At 51.6% G+C, this 25,956-nt stretch overlaps 4 protein-coding genes across 8 annotated transcripts in view; 3 read left to right on the plus strand and 1 right to left on the minus strand.

Annotated features, from left to right (window-relative positions):
- The window catches only part of sh3yl1 (SH3 and SYLF domain containing 1), a 4,894-nt gene extending 1,129 nt beyond the window's left edge, over positions 1 to 3,765 (plus strand). Inside the window, exons 3-12 of one of the 4 annotated variants that reach the window (XM_074665014.1) lie at positions 385 to 495; positions 786 to 899; positions 1,304 to 1,368; positions 1,445 to 1,557; positions 1,725 to 1,853; positions 1,936 to 2,080; positions 2,161 to 2,266; positions 2,452 to 2,505; positions 2,955 to 2,987; positions 3,099 to 3,765. In XM_074665014.1, the coding sequence (XP_074521115.1) occupies positions 385 to 495; positions 786 to 899; positions 1,304 to 1,368; positions 1,445 to 1,557; positions 1,725 to 1,853; positions 1,936 to 2,080; positions 2,161 to 2,266; positions 2,452 to 2,505; positions 2,955 to 2,987; positions 3,099 to 3,307 (1,079 nt within the window). In that variant the 3' untranslated portion in view covers positions 3,308 to 3,765. The remainder of the gene's footprint in view (positions 1 to 384; positions 496 to 785; positions 900 to 1,303; positions 1,369 to 1,444; positions 1,558 to 1,724; positions 1,854 to 1,935; positions 2,081 to 2,160; positions 2,267 to 2,451; positions 2,506 to 2,954; positions 2,988 to 3,098) is intronic. The other 3 variants (XM_074665015.1, XM_074665016.1, XM_074665017.1) reach the window with 3 other exon arrangements.
- Positions 3,766 to 5,452: 1,687 nt separating this feature from the next.
- On the plus strand, positions 5,453 to 11,345 carry LOC141786251 (T-box transcription factor TBX19-like). 2 transcript variants are annotated; one of them, XM_074665010.1, is made up of 9 exons: positions 5,453 to 5,587; positions 7,179 to 7,456; positions 8,323 to 8,599; positions 9,863 to 9,997; positions 10,088 to 10,149; positions 10,272 to 10,330; positions 10,521 to 10,679; positions 10,774 to 10,927; positions 11,012 to 11,345. In XM_074665010.1, exons 2-9 carry the CDS (start codon positions 7,179 to 7,181, stop codon positions 11,175 to 11,177), a joined length of 1,290 nt encoding a protein of 429 aa, XP_074521111.1. In that variant the 5' UTR covers positions 5,453 to 5,587; the 3' UTR covers positions 11,178 to 11,345. The 2 variants fall into 2 exon arrangements, with proteins under 2 accessions (XP_074521111.1, XP_074521112.1); XM_074665011.1 differs by having other exon boundaries at positions 9,887 to 9,997.
- Positions 11,346 to 11,780: 435 nt separating this feature from the next.
- On the plus strand, positions 11,781 to 15,857 carry pcid2 (PCI domain containing 2). Its single transcript, XM_074665013.1, has 15 exons — positions 11,781 to 11,951; positions 13,098 to 13,142; positions 13,229 to 13,318; positions 13,402 to 13,475; positions 13,575 to 13,640; positions 13,788 to 13,829; positions 13,957 to 14,011; positions 14,142 to 14,245; positions 14,401 to 14,476; positions 14,569 to 14,710; positions 14,886 to 14,986; positions 15,072 to 15,145; positions 15,229 to 15,354; positions 15,438 to 15,561; positions 15,677 to 15,857. The coding sequence occupies exons 2-15, from the start codon at positions 13,107 to 13,109 to the stop codon at positions 15,764 to 15,766; spliced, it is 1,200 nt and encodes a 399-aa protein (XP_074521114.1). The 5' UTR covers positions 11,781 to 11,951; positions 13,098 to 13,106; the 3' UTR covers positions 15,767 to 15,857.
- A 121-nt stretch (positions 15,858 to 15,978) lies between these two features.
- Positions 15,979 to 25,426, minus strand: LOC141785713 (uncharacterized). The gene is made up of 25 exons (XM_074664151.1): positions 25,284 to 25,426; positions 25,027 to 25,190; positions 24,896 to 24,920; positions 24,554 to 24,667; positions 24,348 to 24,485; positions 24,162 to 24,277; positions 23,902 to 24,022; positions 23,213 to 23,820; positions 22,413 to 22,545; positions 22,055 to 22,227; positions 21,695 to 21,719; positions 21,497 to 21,610; positions 21,220 to 21,351; positions 20,719 to 21,047; positions 20,518 to 20,635; positions 20,259 to 20,446; positions 19,699 to 20,117; positions 18,482 to 18,579; positions 17,892 to 18,055; positions 17,751 to 17,808; positions 17,524 to 17,709; positions 17,332 to 17,463; positions 17,156 to 17,235; positions 16,926 to 17,070; positions 15,979 to 16,832 (listed from the first exon to the last, which is right to left on the minus strand). The coding sequence occupies exons 1-25, from the start codon at positions 25,342 to 25,344 to the stop codon at positions 16,111 to 16,113; spliced, it is 4,563 nt and encodes a 1,520-aa protein (XP_074520252.1). The 5' UTR covers positions 25,345 to 25,426; the 3' UTR covers positions 15,979 to 16,110.
- Between the last annotated feature and the right edge of the window lie 530 nt (positions 25,427 to 25,956).

Here is a 25,956-nt window from a genome sequence, read left to right on the forward strand (position 1 = left end):
TGAACCACAGACTCTGACACCGACCCAGAAAACCTGACATGGAGAGAGGAGCAGAGCTGGAGGAGACGAGGAGACGAGTGAGTGGAGGCTCCAACACCTCCTCCTGTCCTCAGGCGCCAAACAGCGGCTCCACAGGAGGACTGGGGGAGGGGCTTAGTCCAGACTCAGGCTCAGGGGCCTCCTGTTTGTTTACAAGGAGCTCCAAGACCAGATTCTGAGTCTGAGCCTCCAAAACCACCGGAGATCCAGTTCAGGGTCAGACTGATCCAGAGCTCTGCCTGTTGTTTACTTCCTGTTGTTTACTTCCTGTTGTCTACTTCCTGTTGTTTACTTCCTGTTGTCTACTTCCTGTTCTTTACTTCCTGCTTCCTCTGCTTGTTTCAGTGAGTAACCCCATCCCCTCCAACCTGAAGTCTGAGGCCAAGAAGGCCGCCAAGATCCTCAGAGACTTCACAGAAATCTCCAACAGGAACGGGCCGGACAAACTCATCCCAGGTACGGCGCCGGCGGCTGCGTTGGCGTAAATATTTGGAGGGGGGGGAGCTAAGGGGGAGGTGCTGCTCCGCTCTGATGAACAGTTATTTCATGAATGTGGAGAATGTCTCGACTCTCACGTCAGCTCTTTCCAGCTCCTGACACAAACAGGAACCTCTGTGTCTGCAGACGCAGCAGAGAGGAGAGCGCCCTCTGGAGGCGGACCCAGGGCGGCTCTGATTGCTGACTTCCTGTCCAGAAAACGCTCACGCCGGCTCTGTCTGCTCCTCTCTGTGTCTCTCTGTCTGCAGCTCATGTCATCGCCAAGGCCGAGGGCCTGGCCATCATCTCGGTCATCAAGGCGGGCTTCATGATCACCGCCAGAGGAGGCAGCGGCATCGTCATCGCCCGACTCGCCGACAGACGTAAGCCGAGCCGTTAACCAGAATCTGTGTCTCTGCAGGAAGTGGTCTGTATCTGGTCCTCGTGCAGTCCTGAGAACTTTCCCTAACCCACATCCTCACAGACCCCGCCCCCCCAGGTCTCCCTGCAGCGCTGTCAAGTCATCTGATGTTTGACGGATGGTATCTCGTTTTGCCGGCGGCGGCGTCTCTGTGATCCGGGAGGCGGATGTTGGAGTTTGTCCCGTGACGAATTAATCTGATGTGATCAGGGGGTTTCTGCAGCGCGGCTGAAAGGCCGGTCTGTCTGGGAAGTGGATCAGGTCCTGGAGCGATGGATGTCAGAGCGCTGACACAGATCAGACCTGCTCCTCATGGACACGCCCACCTGTGCCCACGTCTCTAACCTGTTCCCTGTCTGTGTTCAGGCTGGTCGGCGCCGTCCGCCATCGGCATCGCTGGTCTGGGTGGAGGGTTTGAGATCGGGGTGGAGGTGAGTGAAACCTTTCTGTGTCATCGTTAACGATCAACATGAGGTGAGACCTCGCTCAGAGTCTCCGCCCCCTCAGGTGTCAGACCTGGTCATCATCCTGAACCAGCGCAGGGCCATCGAGGCGTTCACCAAGGGCGGGAATCTGACGCTGGGCGGGAACTGCACCGTGGCTGTGGGACCAATGGGCCGGTATGACCTTCAGTGACCTTCAGTGACCTTTAATGACCTTTAATGACCTTTAATGACCTTTAATGACCTTTACTGTTATGTGTGTGTGTGAGTGTGTGTGTGTGACAGGTAGACCTGGTCTACAGAGCGCCCTGTTTCCTCTCTGATCTGGTTTCTGCGTCTCTCAGGAACGTGGAGGCTGACGTGGCGCTCCGCAGCACGGCTGCCGTCTTCACCTACTGTCGCTCCAGAGGTTTGTTCGCCGGGATCTCTCTGGAAGGATCCTACCTGATCGAGCGCAAAGAAACAAACCGCAAGTACGCCCTGAAGCCCCGCCCCCTCTCTCTGAGCGTGTCAGTCTGACGTGGCGAGCTCAACCTGTGTCTGTCCTCGCTGCAGGTTCTACTCCAGGGAAATCCGCGCCTCAGCCATCTTAAACGGGGACGTGGAGCCGCCGGCAGAGTGCTTCGACCTGTACCACGTCCTGGACGCGTACACCGAGGCGTACTGCGCAGACTGGACCAGCAAGAACATGACCCAGAGGGTAGGAGCCCAGAGTCTGATCCCAGACCAGGTCTGAGCAGGAACAGGGACTCAGCAAGACTAACCTCTGTCTCCTTTCAGTCCTCCGCCCCCCCTGCAAGACCTCCTGCTCCCTCCCCAGCTTTAGCCCCCAGACCCACAAACCAGCCCCCAGCAGGGAGCCAGCAGCTGCCTGCAGAGACCCCAGGTCAGACCCCAGACCTTAGACCTCAGACCCCAGACCCCAGACCCCAGAGATCCCTCTGTTCATGTTCGACGCTAAGACTGAGTGTGTGTGTGTGTGTGTGTGTGTGTGTGTGTGTGTGTGTGTGTGTGTGTGTGTGTGTGTGTGTGTGTGTGTGTGTGTGTGTGTGTGTGTGTGTGTGTAACCAGCAGGTCAAAGCAGACTGTACCCGAGCATCTCCATCTACAAGTCTGAGACCTCAGGTGAGTCCAACCTTCATCCAGCCTCCTTCTTTCCTTCCCTCCTTCTTTCCTTTCCTTCCTTCCTTTCCTAACCCACCCTCAGACCCTCCTTCTTTTCTTCCTTCCTTCCTCTGTAACAGCCTCCTTCTTTCCTTCCCTCCTTCCTTTCCTAACCCACCCTCAGACCCTCCTGCCTCTTCTTTCCCTTCCTGTTCTGACCCTGTTCAGTCCCTGTGTGTTGCAGCAGCGCCCTCTGGTGGTCAGAGCAGGCAGCTGCAGGTGGATCATTCAGACCTGGTGGTTTTGTGACGCCCTGATCCTCATGCAGACTTTATGAAGAGGACTTTCTCAGACCCAGTCCTGTCTGTAGTGTGATCTGGGTCAGACTGAAGTGGTTTGGACTTTCAGGGGATCAGGGGGCAGCAGATCAGCTCCTGTCGTTGGTTAAAGTCGTTTTCTCCGTGTTTCAGGTCGGTTTGCGGCTCAGAATCCTCCGGCGTACGGTGAGAGGACGCCGGGCGCTCTCTGCGTCTTCCTGTTTGATCAGACGATCTGCTTTTAATGTTTCTGTCGATTAATGAAGAGGATCCTAACGCCTCCTCCTGTCTCCTCAGGTGCAGGACCATCAGGGGGCGGGGCCAGCAGCCAGCTGGTCGTCACTGCCACCCACCCGTTCACCGGCCAGCAGCCTGGCGACCTCAGCTTCGTCCCCGGTGACCGCATCACCATCATCACCAAGAGCGAGTCCCAGTACGACTGGTGGGAGGGGCAGCTGGCCGACGGGCGGGTCGGCATCTTCCCCGCCAACTTCGTCACGTTCTGAGAGCCGCCCCCTGCTGTGTGGCCGAGGAAGTGCAGGTGCATTTAGAGGAGTGAGAGATGAGTAAGAAAATAAAAACATGTTTTCAGAGCTGGGCATGAAGCCGTGCAGCTGGAGCACGCTCAGTCCATCCGACCAATCACAGAACACTTCTCTCTGTTTACGGACACAACCTGAGGCCAGACGTCCAGGTGTGGACTCTGCTTCTCTCACGTTTTCACGTTGGACCAGTTACTGAACAGAAAAACTCTGAGCTCATGTTCACACGTTCTCACCGAGGTCAGGATGAATACTCAGAGTTTTACTGTTTATCTTATAGTGTTTTACCTGTTCACCTGTTCACCTGTTCACCTGTTCACCTGGACTCCTGAGGGTGGTGGGTCACTCATGTTTACACATCATTGATTTTCTTCTAGCAGCTGATTTTATAAAGTCTTCTCGGGCTCTTTGGGTGTTTTTAAATAAAGGTCATTGTTCAGAGTTACCTGTGTGTCCATGTCTTACCTGGAGATTCACCTGCAGCACCTGGACCTGCAGCACCTGGACCTGCAGCACCTGGACCTGCAGCTCCTGGACCTGCAGCACCTGGACCTGCAGCACCTGGACCTGCAGGTCTCTGCCGTCCACCCTGAGCTGCTGCTGGATCCTGCAGAGCTCAGGGAAACCTGCAGGACCACGAACGGGTTTTCTCAGCACCCGTGAGGGGGATGCTGACGGCGTGTGTGTGTGTGTGTGTGTGTGTGTGTGTGTGTGTGTGTGTGTGTGTGTGTGTGTGTGTGTGTGTGTGTGTGTGTGTGTGTGTGTGTGTGTGTGTGTGTGTGTGTGTGTTCAGTTTCTGATTTGTAGTTTTTCAGTAACGATGGAAAAAGGAGCAGCAGCTCTGCGTGGCGTCGTCTCTGCTCCTCTTTGTTTCTGTGCAGCACGTCGACGCTGACGATGGAAAATGTTTAATTTGAAATAATTAGGAAAAATAATTAATTAACACAAACATTAATTAACATAAATTCAGAGCCAGGTCAGGGCGCTGCGTTCCTCATGAAAGATTTTAGATTTTATCAGGAAACTGTGTTAATGTTTTCATCATGTTTGAGGATTTTTTTCTGCTGAAATCTGTTTTTGCGTGTGTGTGTGTGTGTGTGTGTGTGTGTGTGTGTGTGTGTGTGTGTGTGTGTGTGTGTGTGTGTGTGTGTGTGTTTACCTGTCTCCTTTTCTCTCTGCCTGTTAACTTGGTAAAGCCTGTAATCTCCCCCGCTGATTAAAACACACACACACTCAGAGGTGTGTGTGTGTGCTAATATCATGTGTCTCTGCAGACGCTCCATGCTCTGTGTGTGTGTGTGTGTGTGTGTGTGTGTGTGTGTGTGTGTGTGTGTGTGTGTGTGTGTGTGTGTGTGTGTGTGTGTGTGTGTGACCTATTCTCCATTACATGCAGCTCTGTGTTTGTCTCCGTCCCGTGACTCCAGCTGCAGATGTTCTGGTCTGGTCCGTTTGGGTCCAGCTGTGATCAGCTTCACTCGTTCATCTCTTCATCACTTCATCCATCAGCGCCTCACCTGAACCCCTGCTACCTGTCCGCCCCCCCCATCAGTCCCCTGTCCCCTTTTGTTTCTGTTTGGACCCTGAATCAGGACTCCCTGGTGGTTCAGGTCTTGGTCTGAGGAGGTCTGAGGTGTTTGGTGGAAAAGGCCTGAGACAGAGACAGGAGGAGGTGGTGTGTGTTCAGTTTTTATTCCTGAGTCACTCTAACAGTTTGTTTCTGCTCACACACTCAGATCAGTGTGTGAGGGTTTGATTCCCGCTAACGACTCCACACGTCTGGTTTCTCCTGCAGGTCCCCACGGCTCCACAGGACACAAAGCTGCAGTGAAATTAAAGAAGTAGGGAGGTGTGTGTGTGTGTGTGTGTGTGTGTGTGTGTGTGTGTGTGTGTGTGTGTGTGTGTGTGTGTGTGAGTGTGTGTGTGTGTGTGTGAGAGAGAGAGAGAGAGGGAGGGGGGCTGAGCTCTGATGTCCTCTGATTGTTTCTGATGTTGTTCATTTGAGCGGCTTCAGTCAGAGCGCGTCCGTCACTCTGCTGATCTGATCCTTCCTCTTTCCTCTGACATTATTTTATTTTTATTTTATTTATCAGCGCGTCCCTCAGTCCCTCAGTCCCTCAGTCCCTCCATCCCTCAGTCCCTCAGTCCGTCTGCTGCTGAAGTTCCCGACGCTGAACAGATCTAAACTTTGTCTCTGCTTCGGCTCTGGATTATTTCCTGCGCTCAGGTCGCTGAGCTCTGTCCCAGGTGAGATTACCTTTCTCCTCCTTCACACCTTCACACCTTCACCTCCTGACTCTTGGTCTTTAAGTTTTACTTTCAGGTTTTAGATTCAGGTTTTAGATTCAGGTTTTAGATTCAGGTTTTAGATTCAGGTTTTAATCTCAGGTTTTAGTCTCAGTGCTGTTTCTCTGCTGAGGTTAAACCTGGAGACGAACTCCTCGGCTCAGATCCGGCGTCCGTCATGATTTTAAAATGTTTGATTCCTTTTTCCTGAAGTCGTCCTCGTCGCCTGCAGCTCAGCTCATTAATTTAACACATCAAACATTTTGAATACACTCGTCAGGTCAGGTCTAATATAAATTAATTATTGTCATTTTATTTAATTTAATTTAATTTAATTTAATTTAATTTAATTTAATTTAATTTAATTTAATTTAATGATGAAATGTTTTAACAAAAGCAGAGGAGGTGGAAGGAGGCTGCGTCTCCTCCAGTCATTTCAGTTATAAATGATAAAATTAAAGAATTTAAAAACCCACCTCTCTGCTCATCACAATAAACATTTACGGCTGGATAATTATAACTATAATAATAATACTTATAATTATAGTTATTATTATAATTATTATTATTATCATTGAGTAATGAGTGATTTATCCATAAATAGCGCTGATGTTTGGCTCTGATGGAAACACGTCACATGTTTAGGATTTATTATTAAATCATAAAAACTCATTTTTATTTAAAAGATAAATTTATTATAAATGAAATTTATTAACTGAGCCGTCTGCTGTGTGAAAGACATGAAGCTGCACACACACACACACACACACACACACACACACACACACACACACACACACACACACACACACACACACACACACACACACACACACACACACAGTTTTATTAATCAAATTCTGATTTCTGTGACATGAAGTCGTCAGTTTAAACTTTTCTCTGGAAAAATCCTCCAAACCGTCTCCAGACGCTCGACTCTGAAATAGACAGGAGACGAAGTGTGTGTGTGTGTGTGAGTGTGAGTGTGTGTGTGTGTGAGTGAGGAAGAGACAGATTAATGTAAATAAATCAAGATAAAGAAGAGAATAAAAAAATGTGATTGAGATGAAAATGAAATTTAAAAACTATTTTTCCAATTTAAAAAAATATTTGTAGGACTCTGAGCGTTTCCTGTTTCTGCTCCGTCTGAAAACTGCTCTGATCAAAGCTCACAGGAGGAGGCAGGAGGAGACAGGAGGAGACAGGAGGAGTCAGGAGGAGACAGGAGGAGACAGGAGGAGACAGGAGGAGAGACAGGAGGAGACAGGAGGAGACAGGAGGAGGCAGGAGGAGAGAGGAGGAGACAGGAGGAGGCAGGAGGAGACAGGAGGAGGCAGGAGGAGAGAGGAGGAGAGACAGGAGGAGACAGGAGGAGGCAGGAGGAGCCTGGTGTTTCATTGTTAGGAAGAGTTTTTGAACAGGCATTTGTTTCATCCAGCCGTTCCTCCTCCTCCTCCTCCTCCTCCTCCTCCTCAGATTATTCTGAAGATGATAATCTGGATTATTTCTCAGAGACGGTCTGTCCTGATCCTCTGGGTCTGTCTGTGTCCAGATGAAGGTGGAGGGAGTCCAGGAGGATGGGGAGTCTGGTTCTGGTTCTGGGTTGGACCGGGGCGCAGCAGTTCGTCCCGGCTCGGCGGCGGCGTGCAGCCCGGGCTCTGCAGAGCGCTGCATGTCCCGTCTGCTGAGCGCCGTGGAGAGCGAGCTGCAGGCGGGCCGGGAGAAGGGCGACCCCACGGAGCGGGAGCTGAGGGTGACGCTGGAGGACGCCGAGCTGTGGAGGAAGTTCGAGCACATCACCAACGAGATGATCGTCACCAAGAACGGACGGTAACCACAGGGCTGAGGCCACGCCCACTTGCACACACACACAGTTATACCTGTGGCCTGTTAGTCCTCCTGGTGGTCCATCAGCCCCAGTTCCCAGGTTTGAGTCCTGATTCACCTGCTGCTGGGGCCGTGGGTCTCCATGGTTACCTGACAGGTGTGTGATGATAACGTGAAGCAGCTCAGGTCTGATGGATCTGGTCTGCTGGATCAGGTCTGCTGGATCTGGTCTGCTGGATCTGGTCTGCAGGATCTGGTCTGCTGGATCTGGTCTGCAGGATCAGAGGTTTCCAGTCGGTGTTTGTTTGTGAATATTTTTCTCTTGATTGTCTCTGGTTTGTTTGGAGCTGACTCTGGATCAGTCACCGGGCTCACCGGGTTATTCATTAGTCTCGACAGCAGCAGCTCTGTGTGTGACCGGTGTGTGTGAGTGTGTGTGAGTGTGTGTGAGTGTGTGTGTGTGTGCAGGGCCCCGGCGTGTTGACCTGCGGAGGTAAACACTCCATTCACACCTGCAGAGCGCCTCTTCAGCTGCTGTCTGTGATGGAGAGGCTGTTTGTGTGCTCACTGCTCCAACAAACTTCAGAGTAGATGATGTTCTTGTGCTGCGCGCTGCGTGTTTGCTGCGTGTTTGCTGCTATTTGCTGCAGGAAAAGTTTCACACACTGAGCGGCGTGTCCATAATCTGACCATGAATTAATTTCTGTAGCATCAGGAGATAAAACAAACCTTTAGAGTCTGTGAAAACTGATCCTGGAAACATTTCTGTGTGTGTGTGTGTGTGTGTGTGTGTGTGTGTGTGTGTGTGTGTGTGTGTGTGTGTGTGTGTGTGTGTGTGTGTGTGTGTGTGTGTGTGTGTGTGTGTGTAGCCGTATGTTCCCCGTCCTCAGGGTCAGTGTCTCTGGTTTAAACCCCGCCTCCATGTACTCCTTCCTGTTGGACTTCGTCCCGGCTGACGGCTGTCGGTGGAAGTTTGTGAACGGCGAGTGGGTGGCGGCGGGCCGGGCAGAGGGTCGTGGCGAGGGGCGTGGCCTGGGCGGTGTTTACATCCACCCGGACTCCCCGAACTTTGGCGCTCACTGGATGAAGGCCGCCGTGACCTTCAACAAGGTCAAACTCACCAACAAGGTCAACGGAGGAGGACAGGTGAGCTCCTCCCTGCTGTGTCCTCTACTCAACTCCTTTCCTTCCTTCCTTTACTTCCTACTCCTCCCTCCTTTCTTCTTCTTCTTCTTCTTCTTCTTTTTTTTGATTTTATTAAAACTCTTCCTCCTCCTCCTCCTCCTCCTTCAGCCCATTATCCCTCGCTCCATATCAAGAACATCTTTACCTCTCTCTCCCTCTCTCTCCTCCTGTATTGTATTGGAGTGGGCGAGAGACTACCGCCTGTAATTAGCCACTTCAGTCCCTCTCCTCGCTCACTTCACCTGCTCGCCCCCTCGTAACCACGGGAACGGGATAAACAGCTCTTAATTGGCCGGCGGCGGTTTAATGCACTTCCTGTCGAGAGCCGTTCAGCACTCAGAGTCACACACACACACACACACACACACACACACACACACACACACACACACACACACACACACACACACACACACACACACACACACAGAGCAGAAAATTGGCAATAATGTTGTTTATATTTACCCCATTGTTCCTGTCCAAGCTCACACACACACACACACACACACTCACACACACACACACACACACACACACACTAATGCAGAGCTGGAACAGAGAGTCGGCCCATAATGAAATAATTGCTCAGCTTATTTGTACATTATGGTAATTATGTTTTTTACTGGGAAATTAATTTACCCATCATGCTTCAGGTGGACAAGAGAGAGAGAGGTAAACTATATTCACACACACACACACACACACACACTCCAGCTAATGTGGGCACTGCCAGGGTAAACACACTCTCTCTCACACACACACACACACACGCTCCAGGAAAGTGGCGAGGTCAGCCAGCCTCTCATCTGAATAGAAAACAGTTTGTTTTTGTGTGTCGGCTTGGAGAGCTGTGATTGGTTAATTGGAGCTCGTTAGTGAGGGGGAGGAGGGGGAGTGGGGGGTGATGGACCACAGATGGATGAACGAGTGTTTTCAGGCCAAAAGACAAAGATGGCTCCACTCCACAAACCCTCCTCACCGACTCCAGCTACACCTGGATCCTCTGTTTGTTTTTCACGCAGTCCAAAAGCTTTTCAAACTTTCACACCTGAGCTCAGGTACGCACTGAGCACGCACCGAGCTCTGCATCCTCCTCATCCGCAGCTCTGATGAGACAGCTGCTGACAGTCCACAGGTCAGATAGGTCAGACAGGTGAGGTCAGAGCTGAGCGATGTGCTTCAGGTGTGACCAGGTGTGACCAGGTGTGCTCTCTGTGTGCTCAGATCATGTTGAACTCTCTCCACAAGTACGAGCCTCAGCTCCACATCGTGTGCGTCGGCGCTCGCCATCGACTCGTCTCAAACGTCTCCTTCAAAGAGACTCAGTTCATCGCTGTCACAGCCTATCAGAACGAGGAGGTACACACACACACACACAGAAAATACCTCTACCTGCCCCTACAGGTGTTAAATATCCGTCTTTCTTCTTCTATGGTTTAATTTGTGCAGATCACAGCTCTGAAGATCAAATACAACCCGTTTGCTAAAGCTTTTCTGGACGCTAAGGAGAGGTACAACCTGATCATCTCACACACACACATACACACACACACACACACACACACACACACACACACACACACACACACACCTTCCATAAGTCCTGATGTGATGTTTCTTTTAACCTCCTCAGGAACCCGGGTGGGCGGAGCTTATCAGAGCCACTGGATGGTCGTGCTGGGATTCAACCCTGTGAGTGAATCAAACAGTTTGTTTAAAGGTTTCAGATCACAAGCTGCAGGATCTGTGTGTGTTATTCAAGTGTGTGTGTGTGTGTGTGTGTGTGTGTGTGTGTGTGTGTGTGTGTGTGTGTGTGTGTGTGTGTGTGTGTGTGTGTGTGTGTGTGTTTGTGTGTGTGTGTGTGTGTGTGTGTGTGTCACAGGCTGGCCTCTGTGCTCGGCTGGAGGGGGAGGAGCTTTTCCGTATGGGAGCAGCCTGCCGCTAACATCCCATCATCACCACGGCTACAAACACCACAGCTACCCAGGACGCCACACACCTTACCCCTCCCCCTACCTGCCGCACCGCTCACACTCCTCAGGTGACCGACCCGATCCTCTCTGTGAACACACATCCACGGTCATTGGTTACTGACAAGTGCGGTGTGTGTGTGTGTGTGTGTGTGTGTGTGTCAGTGTGTTTGTCTGAAGGTGTCCAGGTGTTATCAGACGGATGGAGCAGCTCATCACCTCGTCCCACCTCCTCCTCCTCCTCTCTGTCCTCCTCCACCTCCCTCCCTCTGACCAGCAGCACTCCGTCCTCTCAGCCGCCTCCTCCTCACGCCTCCAGGTGAGTCCCAGCCTCTTAACCCCGCCCCCAGCAGGTAGCGTGGCCACCTGGATATGAAATAACCGTGGATGTGTTTGTGTTCAGTCAGTTTCCCTGTCTCTGGACGGTTGGATGCACTGAGCTAAGCCCCTCCCACTCCCCTTGCACCGCTCTCCATGGACCAATCAGCAGTGAGAGTCTCATGCAACCTCCCAGTCACAGCAGAGTGGGCGGGGCTGGGTGGGCTAATGGCTCCACCCACTCTTTCTAAAATGGAAGCATGCATTATGAAATAAACTAAACAAGTGATCTCATTAATACCACTTCATGTTTAACCGTCCATGTTCAGGGTCAAAGTGTCACATTTCAACCCTCAAGTGTAAATTTGTGTACAGTGCAACGCTTTAAATTAAAAAGAAAAACATAACTTTCACCTCCACCCTCTCCGTCCTGTTTGGACAGTTTTTCCTGCTGCTGCATGTTTGTTGTGTTTTTCCTCAACAGAAGGACGAATAAAAAAAAAAAAAAAACTCTGTAGCTTCTTGTTAATATCTGTGTTATCTGTGAAGTCTGGGAGGTTTAATTCTGCTCACTGTGGTTTGTTTGGTTTGACAGTGTGATGGAGAGAAAGATTGTCATCTTACTTGGTGTTAATAAAGTTTTGAATTAAAGTGTGGTGTTTAATTTAACAGTAGCCTGGAAAAAGCGATGGGATAGAAAAATAATTTTTCCTTTATTTTTAATAAACGGACTCTTCATGTGCTGTTAAACATCTGTATTTGTCAAAAACAATTAAAAGTTATGCTTTTTAACTTGATTTGAATGTAATAAATAAAATTGAGCAGTTCGTTCCTCTTCTGAAGGAAAGGTTCCGTGTTTTGAGGAACAACCGGAAGCGTGAACCCGTGACCCGGAAGTTGGTCTGTACAGGCGCTTCGCTTGTTAGCATGTTAGCGCATGGAGATAATTAAATGTTTTATCTCTGAATTGATGAACCTGATTTAAAACTTAACGTTCCTGTGTTTGACCGAAGAACATCGTCAAGGTACGGCCATGTTTTTTCTTTGTCTTAGTTTCCCGCCCAAAGAGAAAACAGAGAGAAACGGTGAATCAACGAGATGGAGATGATTGTTACTCACAGCTGCTGAGCTAGCTTCACTTGATTACAACCTGATCAACCATTATCCTCTGTTTTTAGACACTTATTCATTAACTTTTTTGAAAGTGGGGTCATAGATATTAAGCTTTGTACGATTTCGTTTTAATTTCTGCCAGTTAGTGCCCAGCGTTTGACTTCCTGCTAATAAAAACTATCATTGATACACCCCCATGTTCTTAACTTCACTCATCCTGTTTTATTTTTTTTTGTGTGTGTGTGGGTTTAGGATCAGTAATTAAATCAGTTTAATCATTATCATACATGTATAATGTAATCTATATTTAATTTGAAAATATTTGTGATGTTATTGCTCTTGTCATTGCTGTTCCCACATTGCAATGAGATATTGTTTGCAAGAGAAATCACAGATAAAGGAAGGTGCTAATGAGACAACAAGCTTTTATATAATTACTGTAATGGCAGCTATTTTCTAGTGATTATAATTTCTCAGATTTTTAGTTATTTTATGTCCAACTATTTTTATATATGTATATATTTATTTATTTATTGTTATTACTATTATTGTTATTATTATTATATTAATTTCTTAGTTTATTTTTATCATTGTTGTCGTTGTTATAATTTATAATTTTACTTCTATTTTTATTTTTAGTTTTTTATTATTTGTTTTTTGCTTCTTTTATGTTCTGATGATAATGACAAGATGTTTACAAAGTATATACACAAAAGTAAATGATACATGTATGTGCTGTGTCTTACAATAAAAAAGTTTAATTAAAAAAAACAAACAAACAAAAAAAAACTATTATTACATTTTCCCTCCTGAAACCTCAAAGATGAATAGAGTTAGTCACAGAATTGTTACTCAGGCATGTTATATTTAATGAAATGCACCTTTAAACATTTAAAGCACTGTGATTAATTCTTCTGCTGGATGGAGATGGGGGTAAAGATGGAGGTGTTGTTCCTCCACCCAGTTAATGTCTGACCGTATGTTTGTCACTCAGCATGAAGTGTGTTTCAGCAGAAAGTTGAACTCATGTTGTGTTTTTGTGTTTGTGTTTAACCCAGCTCTCAGTCATGGCTCACATCACCATCAACCAGTACCTGCAGCAGGTAACCTTTGACCTCTCACAGCTGATTACACATCTCAGAGCCAGTGCACTAACTTCTTCTTCTTCGTTGGTGTTTTTCTCCTGCAGGTTTACGAGGCCATCGATAACCACGAAGGGGCGTTCTGTGCTGAGCTGCTCTCCTTCAAACATCCACACGTCGCCAACCCTCGCCTTCAGGTGAAGCTCCCTCCATTCAGACGAACACACACATAAGTGATAAAAAAGAGCCTCACCTGTGTGTGTGTGTGTGTGTGTTTCAGCTGGCCAGTCCTGAGGAGAAATGCCAGCAGCTCCTGGAGCCACCGTACGATGAGATGGTTGCAGCTCACCTCAGGTAGATAAAGCATCATGTTCTCTGACACGACTTTTCAGCCCTTCCAGGCACTGCCCAGGTGTGTTACACTGCAGGTGTGTGTGTGTTTGTATTTTACAGGTGTACATATGCAGTGGCCAATCACGACTTTGTTGAAGCCTACAAGTTCCAGACCCTGGTTGTCCAATATCCTTCAGAGTGATGTCTAAACACTCCACTGTAACGACAAAAACACATGTTTAACATCTTTATTTATATTTAGTGAAACTGAAAACAGCAAAAACATTAAATCTGTCTTTACTAACGGATCAGTGCTGCTCCTTGACCAATCACATCGTTCCTCAGAGCCTTTCAGGCCCACAAAGAAGAAAACTGGTGAGTCGGAAGGAAACTGTTAGCTTCACAAAGTATAGTTTTTGTGATCCTGTTGCTTACATAGCGCCATCATCAGGTCACACTAAAGTACTTGGTAAAAAGCTGAACAGGTTGTTAATGCTCTCAGGGCTCTGCCAGTGATGTTCGCTGTCACTCTGGATCTCAGGATCTTTGCCAACAATGTAAGTTATACTGCTGCAGATGACGATGATGATGATGATGATGATGATGATGATGATGATGATGATGATGATGATAATGATGATAATGATGATAGAGACTCACCACAGTGACCTTTGACCCTGTGTACAGGCCGAGCAGCAGCTGCAGAAGAAGAGTAAAGGTCAGCCGGGGGAGATGTTGGAGAAAGCAGCCGAACAGCTGATGAGCTGCTTCAGAGTGTGTGCCAGTGACAAGTCAGTACACACTCACACACACACACACACACACACACACACACACATCGCTCAGCTGAATCTGAATTTGTGTTTCCCTCCTTGAAACGACTGTTTTGATCCCAGGGAATCAAAGGTTTATTGTCTCCTCTCTTTGCTGTGGTCTGTGTCTGCAGTCGAGCCGGCATCGAGGACTCCAAGAAGTGGGGGATGATGTTCCTAAGCAACCAGCTTTTTAAGATCTACTTCAAGGTAGCTGATTTATTTGTTTAAGTTTGATTAAAACGGGTTCAGAGGGATCATTTTATTCTAAATATTGCCTGTTTTTTGTTTCTGGTCCTCAGATCAATAAGCTGCACCTGTGTAAGCCTCTGATCAGAGCCATCGACAGCTCCAACCTGAAGAACGATTACAGCCCGGCCCAGAAAGTCACCTACAAATACTACGTGGGCCGCAAAGCCATGTTCGACAGCGACTTCAAACCAGGTGACCACAGACTGCGGCTCACTGCAGACGCTCCTCCTCCTCTTCCTGGTTTAGCCCTCAGTTTGTTTCCTCTCCGCTGTCTAATGGAGCCTTTCAAGATTTCACAACCTGAATTAGCTGAACGGTGAAAACATGAGAGAGTGAAAACGTCTGAAACCTTTCTCTGTGTGTTTAGCCGAGGAGTTCCTGTCGTACGCCTTCCACCACTGTCACCGCTCCAGCCAGAAGAACAAGAGGATGATCCTCATCTACCTGCTGCCCGTCAAGATGCTGCTGGTCAGAAACACACCTGCTCACACCTGTTTGTACACCTGTCTGTAACCTCTGCTCCAGCTCTAACTGAGCCTGTCTCTGATTTCAGGGCCACATGCCGTCTCATCAGCTGCTCAGGAAGTACGACCTCATGCAGTTTGCAGACGTCACCAAAGCTGTGAGGTAAGCTCTGAGACAGGGGACAGGAAGTGACCTCATGCTGTCAGCTGATCTCACAGCTGTGTGTGTGTGTGTGTGTGTGTCAGTGAGGGGAACCTGCTGCTGCTGAACGAAGCTCTGTCCAAACACGAGACCTTCTTCATCCGCTGTGGGATCTTCCTGATCCTGGAGAAGCTGAAGATCATCACCTACAGGAACCTCTTCAAGAAAGTGTGAGTGCCCATAGCGCCCCCTGCTGGGCAGACTGACCCTAACCTCAGGCCTGAGGCTGAGCTGAGCTGTCACCTGTCCACAGGTACCTGCTGCTGAGGACTCATCAGCTGCCTCTGGACGCCTTCCTGGTGTCTCTGAGAATGATGCAGGTGGAGGACGTGGACATCGACGAGGTGCAGTGCATCCTCGCCAACCTTATATACATGGTGAGAGCACACACACACACACACACACACACACACACACACACACACACACACACGCCCAGCAGGACTCGGCGTTGGCTGACTTCTTCTTCTGTGGTTTTCTGTCTCCTCTCAGGGTCACATCAAAGGTTACATCTCCCATCAGCACCAGAAGCTCGTGGTCAGTAAACAGAACCCCTTCCCGCCTCTCTCCTCTGTCTCTTAGACCACTTTACCCACAATCCCGCTGGCTGCCAAACACTCAGAGACTTTTTCCATTTGATGATTTTTTTATTTCGTTCTGTAAAAATGTGTTGAATTAAACAGAAGCTGCTTTGTAAACCGTCTACTTCATTGATTCATTGACCAATCCCTGTTCAGGGTGTCTGGATGCTTGAGTGGTGCATTGTGGGTATTGGAGTCTTTATTTCTGGGGTGCAGGTTGAACACAGCAGCTGATCAAACGGGTGTCTGTTCAGAGTAAAGTCATCTTTAATCACCTTTCACTGAAGTCAAACACTGATGATCAGAGTTTTTGGGACGTTAAAGAGTTTCACAGACGGCGAGTCGTTAGTGTGTCTCAGGGTATAAGTTGACCTGTGGGGTCATGTGACTCTCAGCCTCCTCCAGCCGGGGTTGGATCCAGTTCAGGTAGCGGGACAGTTTAGTGAACACCAGACCGCCGCTGTCACTGCCACACCCGGCAGACGAAGGCATCAGCAGCCCGGTCACGAACACGGTCCCTCGCTCCGCCGTAGCCACAGGCGTCCCCGTCAGCCGCCTGTCACAGCGCCGCTGGCTGACCTCTGACCCCGAGCGCCCATCATCATCTGAAGGTGGACTCAGGGTCTTGGGGCTGATCTGGTTCCCTGGTGTCCCTCCTGCCCGGCTCTGACTCGCTTCAGTCCGGTTCTGCTCCTCTCCGGGTCTTTTGTCCTCAGCCGTCTCTGGTCCTCTCCCGGTCCCTGCAGGCTCCCGTAGCGTGGTCACGCAGAACATTTTGTTGCTGAGGGGGTGTGACACGTTGAGCTGACTGCGGCACTCGTCCAGACTCATGTAGACCAGCTGCTCCGCCTCGCCGGGCCCTCGCCGCGTGGCCATGCCCGTCCTCCCTGACTGCATCAGGATGTTCTCACAGAAGTCCCTGGTGGGCAGGCAGAGGTGGATGAGGGCGGGGCCAAAGGTCAGAGGGGCGGCCAGCTCCAGGAGGGCGAGGTCGTTGTCGTGGTAGTTTCTACGGTAACGACTGTGGATGTGGAGGGCGCGGACGGGGACGACCATCTTGTTGCTGTCTGTAAAGAAAAGAGAGGTCAGGATGAGGTCAGGAGTTCAACCCCAGACCCAAAGACCTGATCCAGACTGAGCCAAGAGAGGCTGAAGGTCACCAGAGGAAACCAGGAAGTCTGACGGCCGGGGGTCGGCGTCCTGCTCGGCGTGGAAGAAGAGGCAGCTGGCCGCAGTCAGGATGGAGCGTCGACCGAGCACGACGCCGCTGCACAGCTCTTCCTTCCCGCTGGTCATCAGGGACACCTGGAGACAGGTGAAAACAGCCGTGAGGTAGGGGATCTGGATCCAGGTGGTTCACACCGACCCATGACGGGCTGGCGGATCTCACCTGCCAGGGACACCTCCCGACGGGACACATGGACGCAGGCGTGTTGGACTTCCCAGGCAGCTGTCCGCAGGGGAACTCCACTGAGGACAAAACGCTTCGTTAGTCTTCGTTAGTCTTCGTTAGTCTTCAGACGCTACATTAACTGCTTCACGGTTAGGGTGAGGGCGGAGTCAGACCTTTGGGCAGGCAGGTGCGTCCGTCGGTCTGTAGTTTGAATCCTGGGAGGCAGGAGCATCTGAAGGAGTAGTGTGAGGCCGTGCACAGCTGGTGACAGGCCGTGGGACCCTCGGTGGGACACTCTGACACCTCTGCAGCAAAGCAGACACACACTCACCTGGAGCAGCTCTAAGGGGCGGGGCCTAGCTCACCTGTGGGTGTGGTCAAACCTGCTAAGTTGAGCAGCGGGGCCGTGGGGGGCTGTCCTGCGTCATCTGGCGCTCCCAGCTCACAGGCCGGACCGTAGTGGGGGGCGGGGCACGCGCAGGTGAACCCGCCCACTCGGTCGGTGCAGTTCCCTCCGTGCAGGCAGGGGTTGGGCTCGCACTGGTCCCCGTCTGAAACACAAACTGGGTCTGTTTCTGTAAACTGAACTCACCTGTGTCTGACGCCCCAGAGGGAGGAAACCCACCTTGGTAACGGGTCCAGAAGGCGATCTGTGGAGGAGCAGACGGAGGTCAAAGGTTAAACCAGGTGAGTCAGAAAGAGCATCATCAGGAAGGATGAGCGAGGTTCAGACCGTGCGCGCGTCGTCCTCAAAGAACTCCCGCGCCTCCTCGTAGTTACACAGCTCCTCGTGGCACTCCCGCTCCAGGTTCCCCTGAAGGATCTCCTCCACCAGGAACTTATTGGCTCGTTTGGACCGCAGGAAGACGTCGTGGGTGGGCGGAGCTCGAAACACCGCTGTAAGTCAACGTGTGTCACAGCGTTTGAGCAGATTAACAGCTAAAATCATCCATGTTAGTTTATCTGGTGATTTCACCTTCAGGTCATGACTTTAACGACTTTAACTGATTAACACACGTCTTTAACCTGACACACACACACACACACACTCTGCATGTTTGAACATCCAGGATTTATTTATTCATGCTCATAACAACAGTCAGACTCTCAGCGCGTCACGGTGAAACGTTCATTTCTTCCAGTTTGTCCCGATCAAACACCTGAGCCCAAACTTTGTTTTCACCTGTTTCACGTTTGAACCGCTGCTCTCACCTCTCTGTGGTTTCTAACGAAGCGTTTCCACCTTTACAGCTCAGTTTGGGACGAGGACTGTCCTCAAACTACAGACCGGAGACAGCAGAGGTCAAAGGTCAGAGGACTTACCCTGTCCTTGGATAAGGACCTGAAGGAAGCCGCTGAGGAGGATCAGAGACAGAGGAGACGCTCGAGCTCCAGCCTTCATGATGCCGACCGCCATGACACTGAACACACACGCTCAAAGGTACACAAACACACACACACACACACGTAAATACGCCCCCACCTGTCCCGGCTGAGTCACAGGAGGAGAAGCAGAGTCCAAACATCCAGCCTGTGTCAGAGATCGATAACGCTCAGAGAGATCTGAAACATCTCTGAACGTTCAGCCGCACAGGAAGTCTGCTCAGACTGAAACCTCCATCAGGACCAGTCTATTCACTCAGGACTCACCTGCACGGCTCACACCTGTCTGTCTCAGTGTGTGTGTGTGTGTGTGTGTGTGTGTGTGTGTGTGTGTGAGCGTAAAGAGTTAAACACAGATCGTCTCTCTGTAAACCTGGACTCTGGTCTGTCCTCAAACCACCGTCACAAGCTGCAGCTCGACCTCTGAAACATCAGCGCTCTCAGCTGTTTGTCTCAGGCAAACACAGATTAATCATTTCAGGAGCTCTCACCACGTCAGGATTCAGCCGCTACCAACACGCTTAACACGCTAAACACATTTAACATGTTTAACAACACATTTAACATGTTTAACACGCTTCAGAGGCTGAAGAGCTCAGAGATCAGAGCTTTAGTTTCACACAAACAGACCCAACTCAGAGTTTACAGCTCCTCAGCCCTGAAGCAGGAGTGTGTGTTTGAGTGTGTGACTGAGTGTGTGTTTGAGTGTGTGTTTGAGTGTGTGTTTGAGTGTGTGACTGAGTGTGTGACTGAGTGTGTGATTGTAAAGTTTGTAAAGTTTGTGAAACTCTGAAGCAGACAAACCAGACTCATCAGGTGTTGTAGATTTCTTTATTCTGGTTTCTGAAGTGACTGATTGAAACTCATGAAACAGATTTGACTGAGATTAAAACGTGTTTGTGCTCCTCACGTTGGTCAGGGATGTTTTTGGTCGCTCATGTGAACAGGTGTGTTCAGGTGTGTTCAGGTGTGTTCAGACGCTCTGTGTGAGGAGCGAGTGCGGGGCCCCGGGGCCCGGCGTGGTTAATCAAGCTTCGAATGATGTGGAGGCGTCTGATGACCTCACTGCAGCTCGCTCTGCAGGGAGAATTAAAGCGTCGGACGCTCTGAGCCCGTCTGGGTCAGCGCTGTGGTGCGGCGCCGTGTGGACTCTTCACAGAACCAGCCATTTGATTGGACCGGCGCTCCTCCTCAGACGGTTCCTGTCCGTCTCTTTGGGGACCAGCCTCTCGATGCCCTCCCTGATCCAGGAGACGTATTTGGACACCTGGGTGTAGACCCCGTATTTGCCTTTGCGAGCGCAGCCTTCGCCCCAGCTCACGATGCCGGTGATGAAGTAGGTGTTATGGTAGCGAGTGACGTGCGGCCCGCCGCTGTCCCCTTGGCAGGCGTCTTTGGCCTCCTGGTCGTAGCCGGCGCAGAACATGCGGGTGGAGATCTTTAGCTTGGTGGATTCCATGCAGGTGAGCCGGTCCACGTAGGGGACGCTGAGGCGCTGCAAGATGGTGGACGGCTGCCGCCCCTCGCCGAGACGACCAAAGCCGCTGACCATCCCGCTGTGCTGCTTCATCAGGACCTGAGGGAGGACGGAGCAGACTGAGACAAACCACCACAGACACTGCTAGCTTAGCTTAGCTTAGCTTAGCTTAGCCTAGCTTAGCTTAGCCTAGCTTAGCTTAGCCTAGCTTTGAGGCGACCTCTGAGGCGGCGGCTTCACCTTCTCAGCGAACTTGCTCTCGGGGATGCAGGCGGGCAGGATGAAGCGCGTGAACCTGATGGGGTTGAGCAGTTTGATGAGGGCGATGTCGTTGTGGTACGTGTCTGGTCGGTACCTGTTGTGGGTGACGATGGTTTCCACCTGGTGGACCACCTCGTTACCGTGATCCACCAGCACGTCAAACTCACCTGAGGAGCAGAGGGAGGAGTCAGCAGAGGTGTGTGTGTGAGCCTCAGGTGTGTGTGTGTGCTCCACCCACCCAGCTTGACGTAGATGAAGCGTGATTGGTTCATGCAGTGGGCGGCGGTCAGGATGATGTATTCGTTGAGGATGGTTCCTCCGCAGAACCCTCGGTGTTCCTCGTTCATCAGGAGAGCCTGAGAGGAGGAACACGGAGGTTACCTGTCGGCTCTGACACGTCTCACCTGGAGCCTCAGGTGTTGCTCAGAGGTGTCTTTACCTGCCACGGACACTCCCCAGGTGGGCAGTCCTCCCCGTTCACGATGCGGGTCAAGCCGGCCTTGTGCGCCTTGATGATCTGCTCCAGGACGGTGAAGTCCAGCACGGCCCGGCTCCTGTTCTGAGTGGACTCATGCTCCAGGTTGGTGGCGTTGGCGCTGAGGTCTGTCAGGTTGGACGTGGTGGTGTTCTCCACGGTGGCGTTCTCCAAGGTGGCGTCCTCCATGGTGGCGTTTTCCACGGTGGCGTTTTCCACGATGGCGTTCTTACGCTCGTACCTCAGAATGCTCCGGGTTTCTCCTGTGTAGATGGCGCCGCATTTGAAGGTTTCTGCAAGAGTTGGAGAGAAGTTTGAGAGTTTGAGGAGCGGCGTGTGCTCAGGTTTTTCAGGTGATGGTTCAGGTCCAACCCTTTCTTCATCTCTCCACATGTTCCCTGATGGATCTACTCTCTAAAGGTCGTGGACGGACCGTCACGAGGCGTGGCGTCCCCCCAGCCTCACCGTTGGAGTGGCAGGACGTGTAGTCTGAGCCCAGGTAGTACCCGTCTGCGCAGGAACACTGGATGTCGTCCTGGTAGACGCTGCAGAAGTGTTCGCAGCCTCCGTTCTTGTTCTCGCAGAGCTGAGGGACGACTGCAGAGGAGAAAACGTTAAAGCACAGGGCAACACGCTAAGGCAGAGGGAACATGTAAACCAGAACACGTGTTGGAGCATGTTGGAGTGAAACAGGGTCAGAGGACAGCAGAGGGACACAGGGCTCGGTTCTTCAGGGCCGTACTGATTTCACAGTTGTAGCCTCGGTACCCGGCCTGGCAGAAGCAGGTGTAGCCGCCGACTGTGTCTTTACAGACTCCTTCGTAAGCACAGGGCTGAGCCTCGCAGGCGTCGCCGTCTGCAGGACGAACACGTCAGTCAGAGGTCAGCACAGGTGTGTCTCTACAGGTGTCAGAGTTTATTCCCACAGTCAGACGCTTACCCACGTATTTGGCCCAGAACTCGTTCTGCAGAGGAAGAGACACGAGAAGGAGACTGTCAGTCAGAGCAGAAACTCACACACACACACACTCTCTGCTGTGTGTCAGAGTGTGTCAGAGTGTGTGTGTGTGTCAGGGTGTGTCAGAGTGTGTGTGTGTGTCAGAGTGTGTCAGAGTGTGTCAGAGTGTGTCAGGGTGTGTGTGTGTGTCAGAGTGTGTCAGGGTGTGTCAGGGTGTGTCAGGGTGTGTCAGGGTGTGTCAGGGTGTGTGTTGTTGTCATTGTGGTGTGTTGTTGTGTGTGTTGTTGTCGTTGTGATGTGTTGTTGTGTGTTGTTGTTGTTGTGTGTTTCGTAAAGATTTACAGTCTTTTGGTCATCCTCGAAGATCTCCCGCGCCTCCTCCCAGCTGCAGCGCTCCTCCACACACTCCCTCTCCATGTCGCCCTGTTTGATCTCCTCCAGGAAGCTGTTGGCGCGTTTCTGCCGCACCAGCACCTGATTGGCTGTTTGTCTGTCGGTAAAGACTGGTGAGGGGACTGAAGCAGAGAGAGACGTGTCAGCAAAGACGCCGTTTGTTTCACTTCACCTGAAGCGTAGCCACGCAGAGGATCAGACGCTTCCAGAGAGGAGCCACGCTCTCAGCTCAGCCTGTTTTTAAAACGCTCTGTGCTCCTCCTCACCTGCTCCTCTTCTTCCTCCCTCACAGACCCACAGAACCTACCTGTGTACACGGCGGCGGAGGCGGCGGCCAGGTGGAGCAGCAGGAGGCCGAGTGAGAGACGCTGAAACCCCGACATGGCCCCTGATGGACGTGAGCTCGGCTCGGAGCAGCTGAGTGATCTGAGCGTGAGTAATGGAGTCAGAGCGGGAGAGCAGGAGGGGAGGAGGAGGGGAGGAGGAGGAGGAGGAGGAGGAGAGGCCAACGACCCCCACAGGGAGGGAGTTGAGGGCTGCAGTGGGCGGGGCTTATCACACACTTCCTGTTGAAACACTGGGACTGAAACCTGTATGTTTATGGAGGGGGGGTGATAATCTGTGACTGAGCGCTGAGGTTAAAGGGTCAGTCCGTGTGTTTCTGCTCAACACGTCAAACACCACTTCCTGCTCTGCAGCCAATCAGCTCAGGGCGCCGGCGTGTAAACAGATCAGAGTTTCCTCTGCAGACCGAAGCAGCTGAGGAGGATCAGATGTTTGACAGAAGTCTGAGCGAGAACGAGCCGAACGCCACGAGAGCCGTGACCTCATGACATCAGAAAAACCTTCATTTTCATTTGTCTTCACATCAAACACACAGAGTCTGTCAGGTTTTAATGTTTATTCACCTCTGAACAAAGACCTCAACACTTTGACATGTGGCCCTCAGACCAGCAAAACCCAGACCAGCAGGACTGAGACCAGCAGGACCCAGACCAGCAGGACCCAGACCAGCAGGACCCAGACCAGCAGGACCCAGACCAGCAGGACCCAGACCAGCTGCTGCAGCCGAGGCCCTACTGAAACCAGGTTCCTCACCATCTAAACCTTGTCCTGGTTCAGCGGACCTGCCCCCGTCTCTGCTGCCTTCATGACGCCCTCCACCCAGTCCACGTAGCTCGCCACGTTGGTGTACACCCCATAAATGCCTGGCGCCGAACAGCCCCGCCCCCAGGCCACCACGCCGGTCAGGAAGTGGGTGGAGCCGTACAGCGTGACGAGCGGGCTGCCGTCGTCTCCTCGGCAGCTGGGCTGGGGGATGTCGGTGTATCCGGCGCAGAGCGAACCGCTGCTGAAGTTGAAGTGGGCGGAGCTTGGAGAGCACTGCGACAGCGGGATCATGGGGACGGTGAACTTGCGGAGGACGGAGGAGCTGGCGGCGGTCATGACGGGGTCCTGGTCCTGGTTTCCTCCTGTGGTCCGGAGGCCCCACCCTGACAGGTGGTGGTACCTGGTCTGCAGGAGCTCCCGCTGGGCCAGGTGTGTGGTGGGCAGGCAGACGGGGACGGCGTGGCGGTTCAAAGTGACGGGTTGACTCAGCCTCAGCACGGCGATGTCGTTGTTAGCCGTGGCCCTGTCGTACGCCTCATGAACAGTCGCCATGGAAACAGGGACCCTCTGCTCCGTGCCCTCCTCCACGTCCAGGTCGTGTTCCCCTGGCAACGGAAACAAAAGGTTAACGGAGACGTGGAAGGAGGCGTTCCTCGCCAGGACCTTTACGGACTCAGGTACGCTACCTGCCACCACGGTGAGGTTCTGCGTGTGGTTGCCATGGAGACAGTGTGCGGCTGTGAGGACCCAGCCCGGAGCGATCAGCGCCCCTCCACAGTGACTGTTCCCTTCCAGCTGGACCAGAACCTGATCCACAAACAGGGTTAACAGAAAGCTCCTCCCCCCTGCAGCGCCCCCCTCAGGTCAAACTATAAACTTCAGATCATCATTTGTTGACGCAGCGCCTGTCATGAACACAGAGGCCTGTAGGGGGCAGAGGGCTTACCTGCCAGGGGCACTCTCCTCTGGGACAGTGGCTGGTCCCCACCAGCCTGGTCTGACCCTGAACACCCTGGTTCAGGTCCGGTTCCTGTGGAGCCGGACGTCCACACGGGAAAGCCCCTGAAACAGGAAACGCTTTGTCAGCGCGGCGGAGGATTCTCGACTGATTATTTGTGTCTCGTTTCTGTACCCTGAGCGCTGCACCGCCGCCCGTCCGCCGCCAGCTCGTACCCGTCTGCACAGAAACATTTATTATGATCTCCTGAGCCGTCGCAGAAATGCTCACAGCCGCCGTTCTGGTACGCACACTTCAGTAAGTCCTCCACGGCTGAGGGGAGAAGAAGAGCGTGAACCGCTGCTCGCCACAGGATCAGTCTGATGCTCTACCTGTCTCACCTCTCTCACAGTAACGCCCCCCGAAGCCGTCGGGACAGACGCACTGATACGACGTCCCCATGAAGACACACGAGCCACTGTTTTGACACGGGTTCTCCTGGCAGGGGTCACGACCTGAGGACACAGGAAAACCTCTGAGATCTACAGCGCTTCACGGTGGCGAGGAGGGCGGAGCGTTTAATGAGTGACAGGAAGAGGGTCACACGAGGAGGTCAAAGGTCAGATGGATCAGTGCTGCTCACAGGAGGAGTGTGTCCTAACAAACCCTGAGTGTGAGGAGCAGAAACTCTGAGAGCTGGGCTGTAAGGATGTGAAACCTGACAGACCTCAGGTGTGACTCACCTTGGTAGGTGAGCCAGAACTGCTTCTGCAGAGAGAGCACAGAGAGGAGACATGTTGGAGGGTCAGAGATCTGGGTCAGGGTTCGTCTTCTCTGCATCCTGCCTACATTACCCAGAGAGCACTGTACCAACCGTCTTATCGTCGTCCTCAAACACTTCCCGCGCCTCCTCATAGTCGCACACCTCCTCGATGCACTCCCTCTCCAGGTTTCCTTTCTGCAGCTCCTCCAGGAAGCCGCTGTTTGCTCGCCGCCATCTTTGCAGCAGATGGTTGGCCTCGTGTTTCTCCACAAACACTGAAACACCATGACAGCTGTGCTAAACCATGAACCCAACATGCTAACCTGCTAACATGCTAACGTAGCTCTCTGTCTCAGCAGGATACAGACCTTCAGCCGCCGTGACGCCTGCGAGCAGGATCCAGACGCTGCAGCAGCTCCTCAGAAACATGACCGGTTCAATGTCCCCAAACGGCAGGACGCCGCGATTTTAGGAGCCGAGTTAGGCCACACCCACCTGACCTTTGACCCCGAGTCAGGTCAGTAACCTCATCCCCACTCTGTCCTTTAACGCAGGCATTGATTTTCAGATAATCTGTGATTGAAGAAAACAACCTGACACACACACACACACACACACACACACACACACACACACACACACACACACACACACACACACACACATACACACACACACACACACACACACACACACACACACACACACACACACACACACACACACACACACACACACACACACACACACACACACTCCAGGGGGGTTTCCAGGGTTTCTTGATGAGTAAACAGACTCTGAGCTGTGTGAGCGTGCTCAGCTGACTGCTGCGTGTGTTTAGTGACATGTATGTTCACCTCACCTCCGTGACCTTTGAACTTTTTATTCAGAACTTCAATCACAAACATCCAGAAACACCACAGAATCAACCTGATCCAACAGTTTAGTCCTCAGTCTACCACGATGATGGTGATGATGGTGATGATGATGATGATGATGATGATGATGATGATGATGATGATGATGATGATGATGGTGATG

Source organism: Halichoeres trimaculatus, unplaced genomic scaffold (assembly GCF_033239565.1).
Source record: "Halichoeres trimaculatus isolate MK-OKI-2021-1 unplaced genomic scaffold, fHalTri1.1 fHalTri1_scaffold_24, whole genome shotgun sequence".
Lineage (NCBI taxonomy): Eukaryota > Metazoa > Chordata > Actinopteri > Labriformes > Labridae > Halichoeres > Halichoeres trimaculatus.